The sequence below is a fragment of the Harpia harpyja genome, chromosome 13 (assembly GCF_026419915.1).
Source record: "Harpia harpyja isolate bHarHar1 chromosome 13, bHarHar1 primary haplotype, whole genome shotgun sequence".
NCBI classification, from domain to species: Eukaryota; Metazoa; Chordata; class Aves; order Accipitriformes; family Accipitridae; genus Harpia; species Harpia harpyja.
Window position 1 is genome coordinate 38,466,464 of NC_068952.1, and position 25,180 is coordinate 38,491,643.

The window sequence follows — 25,180 nt, forward strand, 5'->3', positions numbered from 1 at the left end:
CTGAAAGTAGACAGAGCCCACTCAGAGTGGCTGTTTTCTACAAGTGCAAAGAGCAAAGTAATCAAGAACCACTATTCTGAACATACTTTGAAGAACTTTCTCTGTTTCCTGAGTACTTTAAGCAATACATTTTTTGTTAATCTCTAAGATTTTTATATGGGTTTATCAATATGGGTTTAAAAGATTTAGAATATAAGATATCTGCAGATCTCTATAGTAATAGTATTTAGAACATGGTTTAGGGGGCATGGTTAATGGTTGGACTCTATGATCTTGAAGGTCTTTTCCAACCAAAATGATTCTATGATTGATCTTACTAGAAGTACACATTATCAGCAATATCTACTGACAGACGGCCAACACACCAAACTTTCCCATTCATCAGATACTGAAATAGGGCCATATTAAAAGAGAATGTTACAAAATGTTTACCTATGACAGCTTTAGTCTTGATATACAGGACTGCAGCACTTCTGGCCTTATCTTTATAGTCCCATTGACCTGTATTTTCATCTCGCAGAAAATGAGGTCAAAGAAAGTTCATTTTCCTCCTCCCCCTCAAAGAACATTGTCCAAATAGAATAAAATTTCAGAAGATACACCAGATGCAGCACAGGGTTTAGCTGCTGCCTTCACAGGCTAACATAGATGGATTTTGGCATACATATAAATCTTCCCTGCTTCCCAGAAAATACCACAACTTTAAATACTATCAGATACTAAACTAATACTGCCACTTCTGACTTCTCTCCAATTTCTCCTCCAAAGGGAAGATGAAAAAAAAGGGAGGCTGCAAGACAAAGAATGTCTTACCTGTGGACATGAACAATGATTTCAAGTCATCACCAAAAAGCATTAGAGAATATTACTAAAGCCATGGCACATACAGTGAAACTGCCTTCAGTAGGATATTAGTCATCTTCAAATTTTAAATGAAAGTCAATATAAACAGAATCTCCATAAATCTAATCGTAAACACCCAGCATTATTATAAGGATGTTAAAAATTAAAATCAGAATGCAAGCCATTTAACCATAAAATTTCACTTAGTCTATGAAGTCCTCTATCAATCCTTCAATGAACATTATTTAAAGGAATTAAAAGTCAACAGCACAGAGAAAATTTAACCTTTAAGAACTATACACTGATTAAAAGCAGGAGATAGAAAGGAAGGCAACAGTACAAAAGAACAGAAAACGCATAGTGAATGGAGGGCGGAAGAAGCTGGGTATCAATGAATAATGATACCAACAGAATTTTACATGTTTCTGACATGGGGAAAAATATAATAGGTGCTTCTAGTAGTAAGCTTCTCCTGGAGGTGTTGTGATGTTATTGGGACATAACGACATCAGGCAGAGACAGTCCATAGACTAGTACTACGAATACCAAAGTTAAGTGCTGACACTATAGTAATAACCAGTTATTGAATATATTTAGAACCACTATTGTAATAGTAGTATGTCATCCATCACAAACCAAGTATTAAACGTAAGAGCACTCAGTCCTCTCGACATTTTTCAGGTACAGGGATAAGCCTTTTATTAAATCCCAATATTTGACTCGATAAAGACATACATCTAATATCACTGTACACTAAAAAAGGTAATGCTAATATACTATCTTCAGCAATTTAAACTGTGTGCAGTTTTTAATACTTAATGATACTAATCAGAAATTACAGAGCTGTATCTTCAATGTCACCAAATGCAGACATGTAATACACTACCGAATACATTTGGCTGCTTACCCCCAATTCTCTGAATTGTTATTACGTCTCCCCACAACTTACACATCAAAACTTAGAGTAGCTCCTTCATTTATTTATTTATGAATCCAAAAGCCAAACATTTCCTCCTCCTATCCACATCCCAGTTTGGTAAAACTGGCACCCAAAAGATACCAGATTCCGTTTGGAGGCAAGGACCCTTATTCAACATGCAAAAATACTGGAATTTCAAAAGTCAGTGGCACAGAAGTCAGGGTTAGCTATTTAGGGCTTTTGTTCTTAATTTCTTTTGGCACTTTCTCCTAAACCCTTTTTATACAGGTTAGAGAACAGGCTTTACAGTCTAGTGATTTCACCTTTATACTAAATATATGCCCCGCCCGCCGTATTTTTTCGTTTTTGTCATCTTAAGAAGAAAAAAAAAAACAAAAGAAACTTAAAAAAATTCCTACATATTTCTGAAATATTCTGTAAAATACACAATAAAATATTATGTTTTTCACATGTTTAAGATAATTTTGGAATCTCATTCCCGAGTTCAGCATTTGTGAATAGTCACTCAATACCGAGTTCCTGCTAATAAATGTTTAGCCTCAAACCACTGTATATCCTCAATATAGGTGCATGTCACGTAAAATGTGCTTTCACACAAGAAATGTATTTTAGTATCACAATGTTTATGCTGAGGCAAATTAAGACTGTTTTGCTTCTCTGGAGTGTCTAATATAACAAGAAAAAAAAAAACTTACTTTAAAACCACAGCACTAGATACAAACTTTTTTTTTTTCTTCCCAGAAAATGAGAAAAATTCAAGGAGTTACGGAAAGTCATTTGGAACACACACATAATCACCCACCAGTAAAAACCCATTTCTACAGTAAAAGGTATCTTAATCTTGAAGAGAATTACTACAAATTCTAAAAAGGATGAAAGGCCTTTTTGTTCTAGGGGAGGGATGCAGGAGGGAAGGAAGGTTGCATTATACTACAGTCTTGTATTTCCTGTTTTTCAACAGCTGGAAGCTCGCCTAAATGTTGTTTGGAATGCATTCTTCAACTCACTGCAGCAGGATACAGATTCTGCCATACCTATGGCAAAGTCCCTGCTCCCCAAACCATGACAGTCCAAGAAGGCTGTTCTTAGCTTCTAAGGACCAAACTTTAAAGACTTCTGATGGTTCAGAAAGGCAGTACATACGATCTAAGTCATACGAGTTAAGGTCCAGAATTTGCAGGGGGAGGGAATAATACATCTGGGGTTTTTATCTGACACAACAATAATTTTCTTTTAATTCAGAAATTTGAAAGATTGAAGTTCTCAGAAAGGTGGGCATTAATAAACAATGCAGAAGAAGCAGGAAGAGGCATAAGGAAAATGTATGAATTCTATACAAACTTGTTCATTTTATATGTGTGCTTAAGTAACACATGGCATGGAAGAAAGATGGCCTGTATTCTATTTATGGCACCCATGACTGAATAACATTAGCATAGCTAGACAGGTACAGAAAATGTCCTGCGGGGGGGGGGGGGGGGGGGGCGGGGGGGGGGTTAAGCCTAGAAAATTGAATTGGAATATGCCTCCCAGATGTGCCTCCAAGACACAAGCTGAAGAAGCAAGAACTATGATTCAAGAGACCAAGTCAGCCACTATTGCATACATTAAACTTCATTATCTAACTGAAAAAGCTTTTCCCAGTGACATCATATGAGGGTTCGAATAAACTTGGTACAGTTTGCATTTGAAATAACTTTCATGAGTTATTCTCCTCCATGACAGAAGTACACATATGAAGATACATAAACATCTATGTATACTGCCTATCACAGATTGAAACCTTGTATTTCAAGAGGTAACCCTCAATCAGAAAGCAGACCTTATCAAAGACCAGGCAGGAAACAGTGTTTTTCAAACACACTAAAGCATGTAAATGTACAGTAAAAACCGCTATAAAACACAGAGTGTGAAGTAAAAAGATGCACAGTATATTACTATTCACCTATAGTCACTAGTGAAATTGTTTATGTAAAATCTGTGAAAACTGTGGCTTTCTGTCAGTTTCCATGCTAAGGATGCAATGTAAATAGATTTCATGACTGGGTTTATGCAGTTACGAGTCAACATTCACACTTCAAATACCAGCGTGTGCTGTGTAGCGAACGTAAGTGAACAATTACTGTAAGCACATCAACTTAGTGATTCATAACGCAAATGTACATTTTTTTATCAACAGAAAAAGACAAGACAGGCTCTCTTCATGGATATATATTTTAAATGCATTACTTCACCACTAAAAGGTAAACCCTACACCACTTTGGAGATGGTAATTTTAAATTGATTTCGCTAATCCAGTGTTTGAAACAATGCTGGGAGATAGTATTGACTTAAAACCAGAAGATCAGATCATAGAAAACAAGTAAGCCCAAAGCTGAACAAAAATGTCCACACAAGGGACTGCACCTATTGACTTAAAAATTAGTTAAATCCACATTTGAAAAGCATCACATTTCCTGCACAAGTTCCTGAGTGCTTAGAATTTAGCCAGCAAGAAGTTTAAGAGATTGGTGGGGCAGGTTTGAAATATCATGTCAAATTCAGGAGATAATTCTGCTATTAAATTTCAGACAAGATGTGCTCTTTCAGCAGAAAGAGCCAATAGCAAACATTTTTGGTAAAGGAAGATTCAGTGAGGAATGTAACAAACGACAAAGCTCCTTCAAACACGTAAAAGTGTTACCACATACCATACTGCAGTTCTGTTCTCAGAAGGAAGGTTGGCCAGGGAAACCACCCTGGTCAAGGCTTTCAAGCTTCTCCAACCTCCTGCAATTCTTCTTTCCGAATTGTTATACCTGCATGTTCTCAGCATCTCCGATTGCTATCAATTCTAAAGCTCAGGGTTGCTTTTTTTGTGATGAGGCAGGAAGAAAAGGCTTAAGGTTTTGCCTTTTTTTTTTTTAAATGCTTTATAATTTTTATTTCAGGCTTGTAGGATAAATCTCAGAGGCTCACATCCTTAAAAAATGGCTTTTTGTCACTTTTCTCAGCCTTTAAATATTATGATTGAACAACTGAAGTTAGTAACATCCCTGAACTCATCAGCAACCATATTTACAGATAACATTGACAGCATCAGCTATTTAAAGTGCTGCCATATCTCACTTCAGTCTATCCAGTCTATCCCTATTACTATCAGATTCACCTCAGTTTATTGGTTCGTTTACGTGACTTGGAAGACAGAGACAATTGCTGACTGCCACATTTACAGCCACAAGCTACTGAAGTGCATCCTCTACCATACTGTGCAGAATCTGATCTTCAGTTTATAAGTCATACAACCAGCAACATCAGCAGCTGTGGAGAAGCAGAAAAACAGGACATACTTCCAGCAGCAAACTTACTGAATTTGTGCAATTGCACAGGGCATGAAACCGAAGTCTGCCAGGTTCTTCTGCAAGAATATAAACAGCCAATGTTTTGACAGAAGGACATTTCTACTGGAGTTATTTCTGTAAGTACAAGTATCCCAAAATGCATTGTGAAAAAGACCTCTTTTTCACACTTGTGAGAAAGATTTAAGATTTTAAGATTTTAATTTTTTTTCCAGTGAGATGCAACCAAATTTCAAGCTTTCTACCCAATGGTCAGGTGTACCTGCAGAACTCGTCTACGCTTATCAGTTCAGCACACTCTACAGAACTTTTCTGCTTTCTGGAATAATGACATTAATGAAATGGAAGTCTGAATTCATCAGAGGTGAGCACTGGAGGCTTAAGTTTGAACAGAGTTCTTTAAACCCCAGTATCGTACTCCACAGCCATGAAAGGGTGAGCAACACCGACAGACATATAGTACTTTCATAGCAGTCTAGAAAATAAAACGAGGAAACGGACACTAACAAACTAAGAAAAGGAAAAGGTATTTTGGTAGATACTTCATGATGAAGAAGAAAGTGGCTTTCTATTCTTGTCTATTTGGCCAAACCAGGACGTATCTGCACATTACTCTAAACTTTAAGGAGAATCAAAAGATCCATAATATTTGTAGGTTAGGTTATCAAATTTCAAATGCTACAGATAAAACTGAACAAGACTTTACTGTCTAATGTGGCTAAATCTCTTTGATGTACACCGTTAATGTTAGACAACACCACAAGCCAGGCAGCAGAAATACCAAAGGATGCTATGGGACACCACAGAGCAGAAAGTGAGGTCACTTTACCAGTGGTCCAAACACTATTTCACATAAAAATCATCACGGATTTCATCTACTGCATCAATGCCATCAAACACTGAGAAGCACAATTAACTTCCATGCCATTTACCCAATTCACTTTTTAACTATGAATTGTGCAAGCAGATGGATCAAAGAACTTTTTTCTTTCTACCACAATACTGCTTGTAAACCACCCTATGAAATTTAGTTGTTAGCTGGAAGGTTGAACTCTTTAGGTGGTAGCACATTCATGATCTATTTGATCTTTGTTCACAGATAGAATAATTAAATGGCAGCTGACAAGACAGATGATTACTTCACAGAATCAGTCCCTTGGAAAAAAGTAAGATAAAAGTAAGATAACCAAGATAGCCTTTCATTTGTCAACAAGAAACAAAAGATTTACAGCCAGCGATATTTTTAGTGACTAATGAGAGAACAGTATTAAATATAGCGTTACCTTCATAAGCGTGATAGTTGTAGTAGGCAAAGTGATTCCTTCTCCCTGGGGTTAGAAACACATGCAGAGGACCCAGGTGAAGGCAGCACCAGCAGGACAGATACCATGCAGAACATGCGGAAGAGGGCAGGAAAAGAAAAAGACAGGAAAGGGTGAAACTGTAGCCAGACAACACTTACTCAATTTCTAAGGATGAAGTGCATTAAACTCTTTCAACTTTAGAAACTGCATAAAGACATCAGTACTACAAAGCTACTGAATGGAACAATCCTTATTGTTTAGAAAAGCGACAACAAGCTGTTAGAAGAAAAACATGAACAATAGGTCAGTCCCACAGGCAACGTGCAAAGGCTTAGTACACAGCTTTGCCACCTGTGGCATTTCAGATTGTTTTTCCTCTCTCAGTTAATGGATGTCTTGCTCCACTGCCCAAGCACAACGTTTTAATACTAAAGCAACTAGACTCCACGAAGAGTAGGAGTTTAGAGCACAAGAAAAGAAATAGAAAGTACTATTAAAACAACCTGAAATATTAATATGCAAATCAAACCTCAGCATATAGAACACAATGTAAAATACACTTAATATATTATGTGTACTGCTAATTTCATCTGGGGTTTTTTTGTTTTGTTCTTTTTAAAACCCACACTATTTGACTATGAATTTAAACTTTTGTTTACAGTTCTGGTCAAAGTTTTTGGCACCAATTTCCAACCTTGCTTCTCAAAAGGTAAACAACCACACTTCAAATTGTAAATCACTTGTCTGGATACCTGAACGTACCCAAGTTACACTCAGTAGGAAAAAGAGCTGCAAATATGAAGACAATAGAAAATCAGAGTAGAAGCTGTATGTGTTTTATCAGTTGTTGTGCTATAAACAATCAAGCTCCCCTGGCTGTTCCCAGATCATAAAGTTAATCATAAATTACAATGTAGCCCAGACAGTTGCAATGATGCCAAAATAAAACCCAGCCTTGCTAGTCTGTTTGAAGGTTCCATACAGGCTGAAAGAAGTTTAGCAAAGAAGTTTGATTTAAAAATTCATGTTCTTGTCCTTGTAAAAATGTATTTTTCATGTATGGCACTGTCAAATATATCTTACTCGGTATGCTACAGTATACTTCTAAATGTAAACCAAAACAGATTTAAGCAGTGCTTTTCTGGTTCCCCCTCCAAGTCACAAGATGACATGTTAAACCATTTTACTTCTTACCAAGTTTTAAACCCCCAAATCCAAAGGAAGATTGAATGATTTTTTTGATTTTGAAACAAAACTTCATACTTGAAACCATGCTAGTAGAGACAAAGGCTTAAGTCAATCATTTTTTTTTTTACTCCAAATATTTGCTACTGAAATTTTGGTATTATAGCAATATGCAGCTCTACTTCTAGAGAGCTCCAATTCAGAATCTGACATCAGAAGAACAATTGATGTGGCATTCACTTACACTGCCAATAGACTTTCTTGTACTTCCAATGAAAGTCTTATTTTTGGAAAATCTAAATGACTATGTAATAATGGAACTTAGATTATTAGATAACCAGAATTCTTACCTGGGCTTAGTTCTACCAGGTATGGTAGTTTCTCAGGAGGAAGGCAAGAGCCATAGCCAGACCCGTCAACTCTGTCCTTCCCCTTTAATGGCTTTCCATCAGTTATTTTCTTGGATTTCTTTGGGACATAATCAGCAGGCCGCCTTTTCAACTGAAAGACTAGTATTCCTAAAACACAGTATTATACATCCTTTGAGTCTCACTATCAATGAACAATCACATACCCAACATCCATTAATTTCTAAGTGTTCCACAGGATTACTAGGTTCCTGACACTTCTTTATGCAGTTATTTTTAAGTTAAAACTACTTAAAAGGTTAACAGCATACTTCTCCACAGTGGATAATTCAGAAACTTTAGGATAAAATGTGGAGGGGGGGGGGGGGGGGGGGAAGTCTAAAGTTGCATTACCAGAAACAGTGCTGAATGAAATAGTAAATAGCTCTAAAAGCACTTAGTATTAAAAGTGCCTGAAAACAAAACACTTTAAAATATATGTTCCAATTTCTTACTTTACAGGGGTCCACACCATGGCTTACAACACCCAAGGCACAAAATCTCTTAAAGCTTTTTAGACATACCTTTATCACTAGGCCACTCCCTGAATATCTGCAGTGGACACTCATCATCATCAAGAATAGTTTCTTTAGCACCTTTATCATCAGAGTGCTGAGCACCAGGAGGCAGCATGACCTAGAAAAGAACCATTATCAGTTTTCAGAGCTGTTAGTAGACAATTAGAACACAGGATTCAAGGGTCTCCCTTCTGATTATTTTTGTTTGTTTATAACAAGAGATAAAACGAAAGAATTCAGTAACTTTAAACGCATCTTGCTTTCCAAGACTTTTTCTAACTCTCTCTCTCTTGCCTCTTGTTATGGTTAAATCACACTTCCCAGAATACCAGATATATTTAAAAAGCAAAGGAAAGCAAGTTACACTTAACATAGACAAGACCATCTTTCAGTAAACAAAAGTATTCCAATTTCTCAACAGCCAAGGGAAAGAAAAAAACCCAAAACCTGTGGAGGTTTTTTATTTTTAAATAAAACTTAAGTTTCCTTTATTATCTCACACTCTGGAATCAGCCTTTCATTTTGCTAATGCCATTCCGCTAAGGCAACATGGAAGTATCTCTAGAAATGGCAAGACAAGCTGGCAAAGCAAATGTCGTGATACCTCCTGCATCCTTGTCTTACCCAACCTTTACCTGATCTACACAGAGATTAGGGGCACGACCGGCGCATTTCACACAATTGCTTCATGCTGCCTAGCTTCAAAGAAGAACCAAAACTAAGTACACTTTGGGAACAGAACCACAGACCATTCATACCTTTTACAGCTGTATCCTTACAAGGTAGAGGAAGGGGAAAACCTTGATTCATGAGTTCTGACTCTAAAGAAGACACAGCCTGTGATTTCATGCACATTTGCATTACTGCTCCCCACAGCAGTCAAACATAAAAAACAATGACAGGCAGTATTACAGTGCATGAGTACCTTCTGAGTTAAAGATAGATCTTTCAAAGCTGAATGAAAAAATAAAATAAATTTTACTCCCTCATTTGTGATCCTAACAGTGTTATTTAAATTCATAGACAGCTCTGTTTTAAACAAACTACTCAAAATTATTCCCATCTCTGAACTATGACCCAGGTAACACCTTCTGAAGTCACGGAGCTATTGGCTACTGCACACTACTATGCTGCAGCCCTCAAGAGGCTTTCCACTCTTACTTGTCGCCTTCTCTCCACACCCATTTCAGTGTTAACTAAGTTCTCACAGATCCACCTCAAACATCCTTTCATCTTCTTCCAAGCAGGAAACAAGTACATTTAACATCAAAAGTATGTAATCGAGTCATTGGCCTTTCCCTAAAACATCTTCTATGCAAAACCTCGCTAAACATAGAACTAATCAAATTATCTGTAATTAGATTTTCAAATAGACAAGATATTATAAAACGAGGAAAACATTAAAATGTATAAACTGAAGGGAAACAGAAACACATCTACACTCAAATCTTATCTTGCCAAACCACTCTATTTCACATCTCAGATTTTAAAATCAATTATACCTACGGGATAATTTTGATTAGCTAATTAAAGTAACACTGTGTTTCAAGCCTTATTCAACAAGCAACAGTTTTTAAATTCCAAAGCCCTCCAGACAGAAGGTACCTAATTACAACACAAGAACTACACGCTACAGCATGTGTACCAGGGGCTGACCAACACTGGACTGGGGAGCAAACCGAAGAAAACCCAAAAGCAGTGAAGTTAGAGGACAGATGAGATAAAAATACATAGGTGCTAATACTTGATACTACTTCTGCCTTGCAACTTGGATGCGCATCTGTACTTGGCATTGGGCTTAAGTAAACTAGACAGGTTAGAGAAGAGGGGTCCCAAAAGCACTAATCGCCTTGTCCTCCCAGCCAGTTACCGTCCCTCCCATCCCTCAGGAAGCGTGAGCTGATAACTCAGGCACACCTCACCTAAAAAAAAGTGCGTGACCTAACCTGCAGAGAGACACAAAACACCACATCCCGGCTTACGCAGGCCAGGAGGCTTCTAATTGTGACGAAGCCATTTTAGAAAACATCTCTATGCTTTAGGCGAATGCTGCCTCAGTGTCACCCCCAAAGCTGAAATGCCTACATTTTAGAGTAACGGAAAAACATGGGAACAAGTTTATATTATGATTGTCTTTCAGCTCATGGGTAGAGATTTGCTTTCATTTTGAAAAACAGAAGATGCAGTTAAATATCCTTTCATGAATTTGAATCCATACAGACTGCTGAGATCAGGCACAGACATTTCCCTGATTTCTGCAACAGCGTAGGAAATGGAGATGGGTAAAACCAGCTTAAGATCACAAGTCTTGGAAGCAGGCTGTCAGCTGACAACCTACAAACTGAAACAAATTCCTAACAGATAATTAGGAAGAATATACTCTGCTTCTTCATAATTGCATTCATGAGCATATACAAATTATCATAAAGTCATTCCAATCTATATTTATTCACTTAAAATGCAGTGAAACTTGCAGAAAGTACAAGCTAAGAAATTTAAATTAAGTCCATAGCAACTTAGGTCTTAACTTCCAATGCATTTGCTGGGATAAACAAGTAAGAAAAGATAATACTCAAATATTTAAGCTGCCTGTGGTAAGTAATAGCTACAGATCAAGTTATCAGATCTAGCCTTAGCAAAACTTTCACACACAAAAACCCCATGCTATAATAGCTCTTCAATAAGCTCTTCTGTCATTTTAATGTTTTTTAAATAAAAAACTCGTATCTACTGTATATTTTAGTATAACTGCTTATTCAAATGAATTAATCCTCCATTCTCCTTACAAGTTGGGAATACAGGCTCCACACATGCCTCTGAAAAAAACCACCAAAACCAATGGAACTTGCTAAAAATATTTAATGTTTGATGTCTGTAATGTCTATTTCTTAAAAACAAAACAACAGAAAAACCCCAAAAAACTCATCAGCATGAACTGCATGGTTTTGCTCGACATTACAAAAAGTTATTCATGCCTTATCCTCAAGTGAAAAATAAGAGCACGCTAAAACAAAAGTCTAACAAAGATTCCACTTTTAAGAGTTAACTGGTTTGCTGCATGCCTGAAGTCTTATGCCCTAAGTGAATATGCACAGGTAGCTTGGAAGACTAGACTGTCTAATTAATTAGACATCTTGAGAGATGTGCAGTGAACCCAGTATTATTCAGGGAAACTCAAACCAAGCAAACTGAAACAAAACGTGTATTGGAACAAACTTGCATTCACTTGATTACACAGAAAAGCATTTTGGAAGTGGGCATAAAGGTACATCCTGATACACCGCAAACCAGGGTATGAGAGCAAGGAACTATCAGGAAATTGCCATTTACAATAAAAAGTTGTCAATGGGAAGTGTTAAGAAAAATTCTTACAATGTTCACCTTTCAACTGAAACTTCAGAAGCAAGCGAACTTTATTACAGGTACTTATGCAGCCTTATAAAAGGTCTTGCCACGTAACTTAAAATTCATCTTAACAGTTAAGTAAATGTCAACTGCTTAAGTCTTTTCTAAAGACACTTCACCTGCCACCCAAAGAGAACAAAACATTTAAAAATCCCAACCAGTAAGAAACTGAAGTTATACATTCCACTGTACACTGTTTTAAACCCAGCAAAAAGTAAAGAATAGGAACATGTGCCAGAAGACTTGTCTTCCACAGAACACTGTAAAGTGTCAGAAGAACAGGGGCAAAAGCCCCACCAGGGGTAAAGAACAGCTATGAGACATCAGTGTAAAGGAGCACCAATGGCCATGACAGCTATGTAGCACTGTATTTGTGAGCTTCCAAAAAAGAAAAGAGTGATGAAAGACACATCAAGCTAAAGCTAGGATATTTTAACATTTCAAGCAAGGAAAGCAACTTCATAAAATATTTGGCAAAAAGTAGATTTTAAAGTTAGGTTAAAAATACTCAACTTTATTAAAAAAGGAAGTATTATCATATTTAAAACCCAAGCACTGTACCAGCAGAGGCGCTGAGAAAGGCGAGGCAGATTTCAGCCAACTACAATGATTTATGGTGAGCAAAACAATAAGGTCTTCTACACTTAAAGGTATAAAAAAAGATCTGCTATTAGCCAATGAAGACCACTCACGTGTGCTTATGTTTACATTTGAAATACAACTTACATCAGTATAGAAACTTACTGTATGAAGACGATGTGTTGCTCAGAAAAGACAAAATATTTTCCAGAAGTGCTTTCCAGAAAACTAATTTAAATCAATTTGCTTCACAGCAGAGACTTTGGTAATCTTTCCCAAGATCAAAGCAACATTCCTTAGACCATTTTCTGCATTAAACATCCCCACACAAGATCAGAATACAAGGGGAGGTGACAGAGACCACCACCACCACAACAGTGACTTGCAAAAGTTTCCCTGGTAAGTTCAATCAGTTCAATAAATTCCCTAAAATATAAATATTTCATAATACGTCATAATACCATCTAACTCTGAACTAAACAGACTGATATAAAACTATCTTCCAAACTCAGTCACAATGTTTCTGCTGTAGCCCACAATTCTCTCAAACCAGCAGAAAAACGAGTGTGTCAAGTCAGCAGCCTATTTAATAAGATCAATGACTGAGAATCAAGAATTTCATTCATAGAACCCACAATATTAAGATAATTGTCATAATTAAAGCTAGACATAAAAAAATACTTCACAGCCAAAACTGAGAATCAATTTTTAATACGCCGTGTCATTAAAAAAAAACAAAAACCTATTACTTACAAAATTATTCCCCTCTATAATAAAAATCTATGTAAAAAATTTTACGGTAGTGAAGTAAAATTAACTTGCACAGTTGGGACCCCAATTACAGGTTAATGAAGACAAAGATAAAATGCCCAGAACGTCATTAAGAATATGTCTAGAACTAAGACAAAACTGTTTAAACAATAAAAACTAAGATTAGTTCACTGCTCCAAAACTACAAAAGCACTACCACCGTACGGTTTCCTTATTAATAATTAGAACAACATTAGAGCAACATGTCAATTCCAAGCTAATTATATCACTAGAGGCTGTAAGCACAGCAAAAGTAGACACTAAGGTTACTCAAAGATATCATAAAAAAACAAATCGGAAAGCAACTTGAAGACCAAAGATATATCCACATCTTTCAGAGCAGCTAGAAAGTGCAGGGAATAGCAAATAATACAAGCTTCCTTACTGTTTTCCAGTGGCACTTTAAGCACTGGAGAAGAGGCAGGGGAAGAGAGTGCAATATGATGAGACACATTTTTCCCTTTCTTTCATCATTTTAAGGAACAACAAATCCAAGTTTATTAGACAAGTAACAGCCAGAAATGTAATCGAAGATTGGACTCAAACAAGGATCAAATGTTTCAAGTCTCACTGTTCTCCTTCAGAAGATGATATGGACAGAAGTTTGTAACTTTTAATCAGTACTGCCTATGGGACTTTTTGGTAAAGCCATACCTCTAAGAAACAGCAATTCTATACAATTCATTTAGAACTCCTAAAATAATTAAATTCTGAAAATAAGCGTAAGTTTCACTTAAATCTTTTCTGATGTGTAATGAGGGTAAGCTACAACTGAAAGGCATAAGGCAACAGCATATAAGATACACCTTTTATAATGGAGTCCATCTTGGCACTTTTGCCTCCGAGCAGGTGCTCTTAGTTCAGGGGAATAGTTTTGTGCACAGACAAATTTAGGTATCTGCAGGATTAACTATTGTTTATATATCTGTGAACCATAAGCACACTTAGTGGTATAAAGTCACTGTGCCAAATACAGAAATAGGTTACTTTCCTTATTCATGTTTATCTATGTAGTAAGTAATAATTTAGCAAGATTGGAAGATTTAGGTTTTAAAAACAAAAAAACTGACAAATCACTTCAGAATTCCTGAGGCTGTTAAATTTAAAGCAAACAAACAAAAGAGTCACAGAACTACCAAAGTCTTTCCATTTAGTTTTAAAGCTACTGCAAGGAACAAAATCAAATATGAAGCACAAGAAGATTGTGACTTTGTAACTTCACTTACACGAGCAATACAATAATCCTTGGGGTTTTCCTTCTCCAGACCATATTTTTCCAGCGCTTCAATAACTGCAAAGTCTGCAGTATCCGTAGTGGACAGCAGGATTGTCTTGTACGGTATATTTGGTTTTAAACTGTCTGCATAAATTCTCAGTGTCCCACCTTGGAAACAAAATTTAATAAACAATGCTGCCAGAGAATAAAAGACAGACATGCCGTTTATTATATTTCTAATGGAATAGAAGAATGAACCCCTTCAGAAATCATTTAGTCAATCCACTAATACAAGAAAAGTTACATAACATCCCTGAAATAAATTTGTCTCCACCATTGGTAAAAACCTCCAGTGATGCTTTCCTAATTTCTCTAAGCATATCTTTTCTCCAGTTTTTCACCATTCTTAATATTACCTGAAGTTAAAATGAAACAGTGACAATGCCTGGATGAAGAACTGACCTTTCCCATCTTGACAGCAAGTTTGTGCTGACCTTCAAGAATCTCCCCTCTGTTTAAAAAGCCCATTAAGATTTCCCTCAGGTGATGTTTTCTACACCTCTAACTCCTTCTTCACTACTCTTCCATGGACAGAATACATCATTTGAGGTTTTATCAGTACTAACATGGCTTCATTCATTAAAACTGATGTTTATACAACCACTGTTGTTGTATCCCCACCCCCAAGAACATGAAATACCTGATCACTGATAGTCACAAGGTCTACCAGAATCCTTTGTGCAGACCTGAACAATCACCCCTTGCCATCCTGTATTTGTGCTACTGGTTGCATTTTTAGTTTCAGGTCATTCAGCTTGTTCTTAGCAAAATGAATGACATTTATTTCAGAAGATTTCCTCAGTTTGTCGGTCTAATAAGCCTAATTCTGTCCTTCCTTCTTTCCCAGTTTAGCACTGTTAGCAAGATCAATAAGCATATTCTCTCCCATCAATTTGCCCATCACTGAAAGCTTTGACTTGTGCTCATCACAGAATACAGTCCTGTGGAATCTTACCTCTACAAATCCTTCATTGTAACACCATAGATAAATTAGCCATGAAGTACGAAGAATGTTGGAGAAAGCAGAAGTTAAGTCAAATTTATGGGAGTTGCTGGCCTTAAAAATACCCTCTCAGTGAACATTTTACTGTTTACGACTTAACCAGAAGAAATCTAAGTACCTGAGTCTGGTCTGCCATCAGAACTGCGAAATTCCTGCATTCTTTTCTCTAGCTTTTGCTGTCGCCGCCGTTTCATAACCACCTCGGGATTGGATATTGTGCGAGTGAAGCTGGTCTCAGGCATATCTTTGTAAACCTCAGCTGCAAGGCGAGAATTCTCACTGTGAAGTTAGTTGAAATAAAAAGAAAAAATTGTCATTAATGGCTTAAAATACATATATCCTCATCACTTCATAAAGGACAAAAGGCTAGTAGAATCCATACACACAGGAGATCAATTAAGTTATTGCAAGATGGTTTCTACAAGAACTTCACTTTTGCTAGGATTAACACTGTTCATGTACCCATGCTCACCTGAAATAGACAATAACCAATTTAAGTACTGATGGTTGCTAGTTTTCAAAGGAAAAAAAGGGGCCCTCTACCTCTTGGGGGGGGGGGGGGAAGAGGCATTAAAGAAACTTTACATTATACCCCCAACTTTAATCTGATTTACAATACTGCAAATCATACGGAAGTAGAGTTAGCATGTGTTTGTAGCACATGCTTTTTCTTTTGCTAATGCACTTAAATGTAATTCTATTTTAATTTAAAAAAATTAAGATCAAGCTAAATAACAGCACAGAATACTGGAAAGATCATGCTGGTATCTGAAGAACATTGCAAACATATCCAGGCAGAGCAGTACTACATATATGAAAAACAACCATGAACTCAAAAAAGAGAAAAATAAACAAATAAATGAAATCATAGAATCATTTAGGTTGGAAAGGACCTTCAAGATCATCAAGCCCAACCATCAACCATGCCCACTAAACCATGTTCTGAAATCAAGCTGAGCAGCTAAATTCTCATTATATGTCAACCAGTCAACTAATTTCTTTCATCTCCGAGAATCTGTTATCAATTAATAAGTTTTCATCATACATTTTCTTTCTGAGTATATCCACCATTAATGATTTTTTTTCCTGGTGTATTACATATGAAACCTACAGAATCTGGTAAGGAGACAAAACTTAATTTAATATAGACCTTTCTCAGCTTTCTAGTTCTACATAGAGTTATTCATGCCTGACTCTTGCGCTCCAGCTTTCTGTACAAGGATTAATGGATGTCCTGCCCTGTCTCAAAAAATAAGACGCAGCAGATTTGGGAGCAAGAGTTGAAGAACCTAGAAGACTGGCTACCAAAATACATCTCAGAGAAAAAACAAACTGATAGTCAGGTGGTAAGTCAAATGCAAACACCTACACGCACTAATTTTTCTGGCAAAAGACAGAACAATCAAACATAGGGAGAGGAATAAACCCACTCTAGAGTAAATGCTCAAAAATAAACATAGTGGGGAAAGTCCATGTCACCAAGCATGTGTCAGTTTCTGTACAAGGACAAAAGAGGTGGGAAAAAAGCTTATTTCATGGTTTAAAAACAAACCTTGCAGTAAAATCTACATACAAACCACAGAAATTGCAATCACATATTTTGGGTTGTGATGCTATTGCACCCATGTCAACTACTTACTTTTGAAAGAAACAGCAACTTATTTGGTAGAAAAGGGGAAACCCTTAAAGTAAGATGTAGGTTATATGAACTGATCACAGTTCAAAACACTTACATATCATCCCCATGAAGAAGTCTATCATCTTTATCTGATGCTTGTCGCAACGCCTCTTTTTCACGCCTCTTTTTTTCTTTTTTTTCTTTTTTTGAGAGAGTTCGTTTGAAATTCTGAATTACTCCCTCTTTTTCTTGTTTTTCGGGACCATTACTCTGCGCCTTCTGAAATAAATGAGTTTAAAACAACTTCCATCATTTTTAGTCCAATGAAAAGTTAGTATTGGTTTTAACTCTCCAGATAAGTCTGATTAAGACATAGTATCACTAACACAAAACCGATACTACAAGCAACAATACTCCATTACACAGGGATGGGACTAATACTCTCCGGAATAACACAGAAGGCGAAAATAATTTCATATTCCAAAGCAGGTATGAACTGATTAAGCACCTTGTACTCAAGACAGCAAAGAAACAGCAGAAGTCTACTTGAATAATGCCTACTATCTACTTAGCCTCAAAGATTAACTGAAGGCTGCAAAACAAATTTCTGCCTCCCAGTAAAAATACTTCACAAAACAACACTGCACTTAATCTGTTTAAGACAACTGTGTTGGAGCATCAGATAAGAATAAACTGCAGAAGGAAAAACATTATAGAGGACATTTCCCCTATGGTGTATTTTTCCGAGTTGTCCTTCCAGTGTTCTCTTCTCCAATTCCTGCTCCTTGCAGACACAAGATACCTGTACTCCTAGGCTCATTTGCCTTCTGTAGAGAAAATAATGGAAGATGAGAGAAAGAAGATGCAGGTTTTTTTACTTCTATCAGGAAGTGAAGAACACAGAGAAGGAAGATTGAAGATTACTTAATTTAATGAATAGGAATAGCAAGTCTGGTAGATGTAGGGCAAGACATCATTAATTTTCTCTCCCCACCTCTAACATGGATGTATCCTGTAGTCAAAAGTATAGTGTAAGAATAGCTCGTGTACCTATACCCAAAATACCTTTAAAATTAACAAGCTCTAATTCCAAGAGCAAAAGAAATTTAGTGCTGAGCCCAAGATGAAAGACTTGTCTGAATATAGCCCACACTGAACAATATGTTTTCCATAGCTATAAGCATCCAAGTTAGATATAATATATATATATTTATATGACTTCATGAGCCAAAGTCTGATCTAATTTAATGTTTAAATAAGTAATATATAAAAAAAAAAAAGCTTTTCTATGGCTGATGTTCGTATGTCCCTCATTTTGCATTTGGAAAGAAAAAAAAAAATCCCAAAAACACACCTCTCCAAAAGGAAACTGTCTCCCATCAGTTTTGTTAAGAAACAGTGTTACCTAGGGAGGTAACAATTTTTTGTTATTTAACTCCCTCTGGCATCCCCTTTTAAAGGTTCTGCAACAGGCAACATTACCTCCTAGGTGTTTGGCATCATATGCTATTTGAGGAAATTCTTAATTCGTCAAATTAGAACAAAGCAAGCTCTAAGTTCTCTGGGCATTACTTGCTCCAGTACTAGACAGCTACATGGATCAAAGCACCACAAGCCATCTGAAAGATCAGAATAATGCTGTGTTGCAAAGATGCATTTTAAGTATTTAAAAAGACTTGCTCCAGATATCAAAGGGCAGCAGCAGCAGTTGTTTTCAGGAATTAGAAAAGTAGAAATTATGTTTTGCTATATAAGCAAGTCCCACACATTTCAAAACTGCTGTTACCACTAGTATACGCCTTAAAGACTCACCTTTGGAGGAAGCGTATCATTTTCATTCTTGAGAACAAATCTTCCCTCTCGATCATCTTTGTTCCAGTTTAATTGTACAACAAGAGGCTTCTCATCTACATCTAATCTTCTTTCTTCTTCAAAAAAATGAAAAGCAGTAACAGTTATTTGGCACCTCAAGAGCAAAGATACTTAAAAATAAGTTATGCTGTTAAAAAAACAAAAGGTTTGCTGAACAGTACACATTGGTTGATGTTTCCCTGTTAAGTATAGGGACAGAAAGCCTGGGGAGGTAGAAATACGCCTCCTTTCCATCAACCAGCCTAAGTGTATTCCCTCTATCTACATAAGCTAAAGGTCCACATAAAGTAGTGTTGCATACCTCCTTTGTCAGAACAAAGTCTGGGAACACAAGATTATCACTCAGGAGGAAAAGTTACATCTACAGTTATAATGTTTCAAACTTTATAACTTCATGAGGCTTCCAAATACTCATTTTCCTTATTTTAAATTTTAGCAGTCTGATTGTGGCCCAAGAACTACTATTCTAGAAAGACTACACAAAAACAAACCAGATTACGAAATTATATATAAAAAAAATCCATTATGCACATATACTAGACAAAACTTCATTTAGTGTATTATATCTATTTCAAGTATATGAAAAAAATCTGAGTGTGGTTAAAAATATTAAACAAGTTTTGCCATTTGATCTGCCTTCTAGAAGTCGGAGACAGCACATATGCATAGCAAGACAATGATGTCTTTGCAGCTACAGTTTACTTAATGAGAAACACGCCTATTGAATGAGGTGCCTCTCTTATGAGCCACATTTTAAACATCAGAAACTTGCTCTGCAAGGAAACCATTTCATTGTGACTACAGGTACAGTGCTAACAGACTTTTAAAGAAACCTGAAGCAGAAAAAACACATACTATTCATTGCTTAAATTAGTGATGACACATGCACTTTTCCCTAATCCCATATAATTCACATCAAGTCATCATTCGTAGACCATGAAAAGTGACACATATCCCAATAAATTTCCCTTCTTTATCTCAAATTATTTTCAGTCTTTCACAAGCAGAATTTAAGGTAGTTAAACCAGTTGTGTAAGCTTCCAAAGTACAAAAAAGAAAAAGCACAACAAAAAGCTCATTTCTCCTATTCCTGTCTCCACCACCACCACACATGCTACCACCTTCCAACCTGAAGCCTTCTACTGGCGCGGAGAGACACAAATGCTAGCAGCATCAAAAGGATATTTAGATATCCAAGTTCTTCACAGGTAATGTGATAGGATCTGTTTAAGAAACGCAGTGGCTTCAAACAATACTATGTTGAACTTCCCCCAATTTAGCAGTAAAGGAACATGCATTATAAGGCTACCTGTCAAAGGCCCACAACATCAAAGAACTTGAGAATGTACTCTTAAGTGCTCCAATTTAACACTCCTGTTCTTCCATTATAAATTTAGTCTTTACCTCCTAGTCCCAAAAATAGCAACTGTCTCACAAATGTCAACAAATTAACAGGATGTCAAGTACAGCATTTACTAGATCATAATCTAAACTTATATAAACTGCAGGCCTGATATGCGTACTTAGATTTTGAAATACCACCACCCTACATAACAGTAGCAACGTACTTAGAACAAAAAACCAAAGTCTTACGTGGTTCAGAAGCTGGGGGCAAACCTAAAGATATTTTGGCGTGGGGTGGATAGGAAACGCGTGGATGCAGGACAGACTTCGTGAATAAATACTAACCTCCGCTGACATGCACCTCATAAAGTGAGTATTTAGGGGACGACAACATTCGCATGTCTGGTCGAAACTTCTCTGCAAGAGTTTCTATCACATCTTGAGTTGTGGCAGTACTAGACACACGGATACATTTTGTTGCAAAATTTCCAGCTGCTTTGTCTTGAAAGTAGAATCTCATTACTCCATGAAACTCCAGATCCTGTAAAGAAATAAAAATACAAATCTGAGTGGTGGCTAATGGTTATAAGGTCCAGAGTTCTTATATTTTCATAATACATTTGTAACAAATAATAAAAGACATTCAAATATTGCACTGATTTTCAAAATTTTGAGGACAGTAGAATTTACTAACTAAGACACCATAAACTTGAAGTAACAACTTCTTTTTATGGAATATCCTTAAGTACTCTATATTACTGGAAATATTTGAAACTTGAACCTTTTAAGTATTCAAATTTACAGCTATCGTCAGGTTTACCTGAAGGAGAATTAATAAAAGCTTTTTTTTTTTAAACCCAGAAATGCATCTTGAGACTGGTCTCAATATATTTTGTTACCCAGAGCAGGCCCCTGTATCCCAAGTCCGTAAGAGTGCAGGCTAAATATGCTCGAGAAACAGCAGCATGTCTCAAAGAGAACAGCTTTCTGTCACAGCAGTCCTGAGCATCACCTTTTCTCTCCTCCTTCCTCCCCTTCACGCGCTCCTCTCTCTTATGTTGGCATCTGTTTGTCCCGGAAAAGAGCATGTTCAGGAAGCTAAATCATTTGTTTGTTTTATTTTATATTTTCAGAAAGGTTAGTCTTCGGTACAGCTCCCTGAACACTCTGGGAGGGAAGAAAAGCTCCAGTACCAACACAAGGTGAAAGGGAGGGAAGAAAGGGACTGCAACTGTTAACCAGATGGCTACACCACAGCTGCAACATCAATCTGTTCAAACTATTGTAAATTCACATCCTCAAATATTTTCCTTAGCCATCAGAGTCCTGTCCTCCGCTCCAGCCTACCAAACTGCAGGAGGATACTAGCTGCTCATGCAACAACATTACTGGTCTGAACACCCAACTCCAAATTCAAATTTTAGTTCCCCAGCAGCCTGCACCTGGCCAACTCCTGCCCTTGCACAAATCCCAGCACTCATGGGGCCCTGCACTCAGGGGGAAGGTTCAAGTGCCTTAGCTGACATCATCAGGTTTACTCTGCAGTTTAATAACCATTGCTCCTGTCTTCGCTTTCCAGAGGCTTTGAAACAGATATATCCTCTGGTGTCGGGTACAGCTGTAGATTTCACGCTAAGCACAGCCCTTTCCAGCACTACCTCTGATCACAGGAAACACATTGCAATGTTTCTCTGAACAGCAAAGAACCTGAGATATTTATTGAAGCTACTCTATCATTCAGAAGACCATTGCAAAGGGAAAAAAAAAAAAAGTGTTAGAACCTACACCAAGACAAACATCTCAGTCACCTAGATATACAAAGAAGTTAAGCACTGTTCTTCCCAGGGCGCTCCCAAGCCTGTGCCAATACAGCAGTCAAATGCAAATGCACCACGGACCTAGACAAGGGCCCATTTTGTTTTATTGTCTGTTGTTATCCTAACAATTTATAGAATTAATCATTCTGAGCCTAAATTGGTGTTCCCACAGGACTATCTATTGTACTCCCAAACTAGCATTCCTTCCTGCAAGGAGTTACAGGTTCCACATGCCTCACTTCAGCTTAACTGCCACCTCCTCATCCACTCTAGACTTAACTGCAATTATTCAAAGGTAGGTCTCAGTTCTTCTACCCTGAATGCTTTTGTAACAGTTACTAGTCACCTCTGAAAAGCATCCTATCCACTTCATTTCTTGTCTTTAATTATCTATCTCTAATTATTAACTAATTATCCATACGAGGACTTACCCCTCTCATGCGGAAGGCTACCGAATGACTTCTGGAAATCCTACCCACCATAGCAAACTGGAACTTACTGACATGTATTCTTGTTAACTTCTTCAGTGAGCCCCAAAAGATTTGAGGCACAACTTCTTTTCACAAAGCTCTGTTGACCTTTCCACAATCTGTTATAATTACCACGTGTCCATGAAGTCTGTATGTTACTGTAGTTTCTAATCAGCAGAGACAACGCTCTGAGTAAACATCCTTTTAATACTGGCCTCACACTGCATTTATATCCAATGACCTAAAGGTGTCTATCTAAAGGAGTCATTATGTACCAGTTAGTAAAATTATTTCATCCCTCACTTTCTATAGAGTCATTGGATGAACTCTGGTTCTAGCAACTTGCTTTCATACTGTCCATTTGTCCTCTAAACTCTTAACAAATTCTGATTTGAGAGCGTTCCTCTGATGAGTTACCCATAAAAGGTTCTTGGCAGGGCAACCTTTCCAAGATTTTCAACAACGAACACAGATGCAAAGCAAAGTTTTTCTGCTACCGCCTTATCTTCTGAAAGTTTCTTTTATAAAGTGATCATCCCACAGCGCTCAGGCTTGTGGCAGGTTTGCTACTACTAGTGTGCTGAAAGGCAGTTATTATTAAAGACTTTTCAAACTTTATTACTCAAATTCTTTTGTTCTAGCTTATGCTTCTATATTGTACTTGCCAGATTTTATATCCTTACAATTTTCCTCATTTGGATACTACTTCAGCTTTCTAATAACTATCTTTGCCTGGTGTTCAGCCATGCCAGCTTCCTTTCACACTTCCCTTGACAGCTGGCATGCTTTTGGTCTGTACCTCCAGCATGGCATCTTTAATTCTCAGCAGGCAGTAAGTACGTTGCTGCTAGTTGCCTCTTTTAGCTTTAACAAGCTTCCCTAGTGTAGCTATGCTGCATTTCCAATCAGGTTGGAAAATTTTGTAGTTCTTGCAAGAAAAATGAATCTAAGAATGTTATGATCTCTAGCACAGAGAGCATTCTGGCAGGTAACATTTTGAGCCACATCCCACACCTTCTTTTGGACCGATTGAAATGGTTGCCTCTTGTGTAAATACTCCTTAACCATGATGTTTCACAAAACAGCCACAGCTATTTTTATAACCAACTTAAGGTTTTGATTCACTTGTCTGATGGTTGCAAAAGAAGATGACACATGAGCTTTCTGCAGAAGTGTCATGAAGCATAATCATATCCCATTTATAACATTTATTTCCCTTTACACAAGGTTTTCCCCACCACTATCTCAAGGTACTGCTGAAGCAATAATTAAGAGAGAAAATGAGCACGCAGCAAATCTCTTTTTTCAGGCATTATGTATTGTGCAAGTTCCTATACACAGGTAAGGTTCCAGTTCATTTTTGAATTTTTTTTTAAGAAGAGGAGATTATTTTACTGAGGACACATACCACTGTCCATTAGCCATGCTTTTAATTCTATACTTTTTTTTTATTTCTCTACAACAACACAGCAGAGACTCAAGAGCAAGGGAGTGCAACATAGATCCATTCAGAGAAGATCTAGAAAACAATTCAAGACTACCACCATGGGTTTATTATTATTTAAAGTTTTATTGCTAAAACTTATTTCTACTTCCAGACACTAACAAAGCAGATGTGACAAAACTGCATTCTGAATATTAAAGACATGATATTAGTATAAAGCCAGTTTTGTTTTCCTTCTAGAAAAGCAGTAATGCGTTCTGAAGAATTATCACTTGAGTTTTGTTTCATTGCTTTGACAACTGGATATGAAAACAACTGAATGCATTCACCACTGACTGTCCATTTCCCCCCCATCCTCACCTATGGCGGCTTCTCGAGCTGTGTGCCTACAGTCCATGACCCCCCCACCCCCGCTCAATTTTCCAAAGTTTCCCACTAAAAAAAAAGAATGCATAACTGCATCACAATGCTCTACCACTTCCCAATATAAAGCTCTAGTTAGTTTAATGTTTCATTTCCCCTAAGTTCCAAACTGTTCCTTTGGGCATCACTAGAGTATTACAGTATTTAAATAAAAGTGTTTGGTGATATGGAAGTAATTGGTTTCACATTTCAAAAAATTAGGAAAATAGGAGACTACAAAAAGAAAAAAAAAAGGCAACAGCCCCCCCCCCTTCTTCATTATTATTATATATCACACGTGTGTTTGTCTGTATATATATATCTCCAGTTCAAGACACATTTAACTTTCTGGCCACGTGCTTAGTAGATCAATAACAGACACACACAGAGACCAATGCCACCACTCACCCTAAGACAACAAGGTAGGCATCACACTTAAATTTCCACTCTCCACTCTAACACTGCATTAAAACGTTTATTTTTCAGAGGTACATTTCATCCTCAAAAACTCACTCACTTCTGAACTTCTTTGTCAAGACTGCCAAGTAGGTTCACTGCAGTTTATAACATGGACTTGTGTCAAGAGAAGAGGCTAAAGAATAAAA

General features: G+C 37.0%; 1 protein-coding gene across 24 annotated transcripts in view; it reads right to left on the reverse strand.

The window, feature by feature from the left end:
• The window catches only part of AFDN (afadin, adherens junction formation factor), a 133,436-nt gene that overhangs the window by 75,333 nt on the left and 32,923 nt on the right, over positions 1–25,180 (reverse strand). For 14 of the 24 annotated variants that reach the window (XR_008237892.1, XM_052805506.1, XM_052805514.1 and 11 more), the window contains exons 2-9: positions 20,788–20,983; positions 19,039–19,154; positions 17,342–17,505; positions 15,727–15,887; positions 14,556–14,713; positions 8,542–8,653; positions 7,961–8,128; positions 6,405–6,449 (exon numbers count right to left, since the gene is read on the reverse strand). Coding sequence is in view for 23 of the 24 variants with exons in the window: in XM_052805506.1 (XP_052661466.1) it covers positions 6,405–6,449; positions 7,961–8,128; positions 8,542–8,653; positions 14,556–14,713; positions 15,727–15,887; positions 17,342–17,505; positions 19,039–19,154; positions 20,788–20,983 (1,120 nt within the window). In the remaining variant the exon portion in view is untranslated. The remainder of the gene's footprint in view (positions 1–6,404; positions 6,450–7,960; positions 8,129–8,541; positions 8,654–14,555; positions 14,714–15,726; positions 15,888–17,341; positions 17,506–19,038; positions 19,155–20,787; positions 20,984–25,180) is intronic. The other 10 variants (XM_052805507.1, XM_052805500.1, XM_052805505.1 and 7 more) reach the window with 3 other exon arrangements.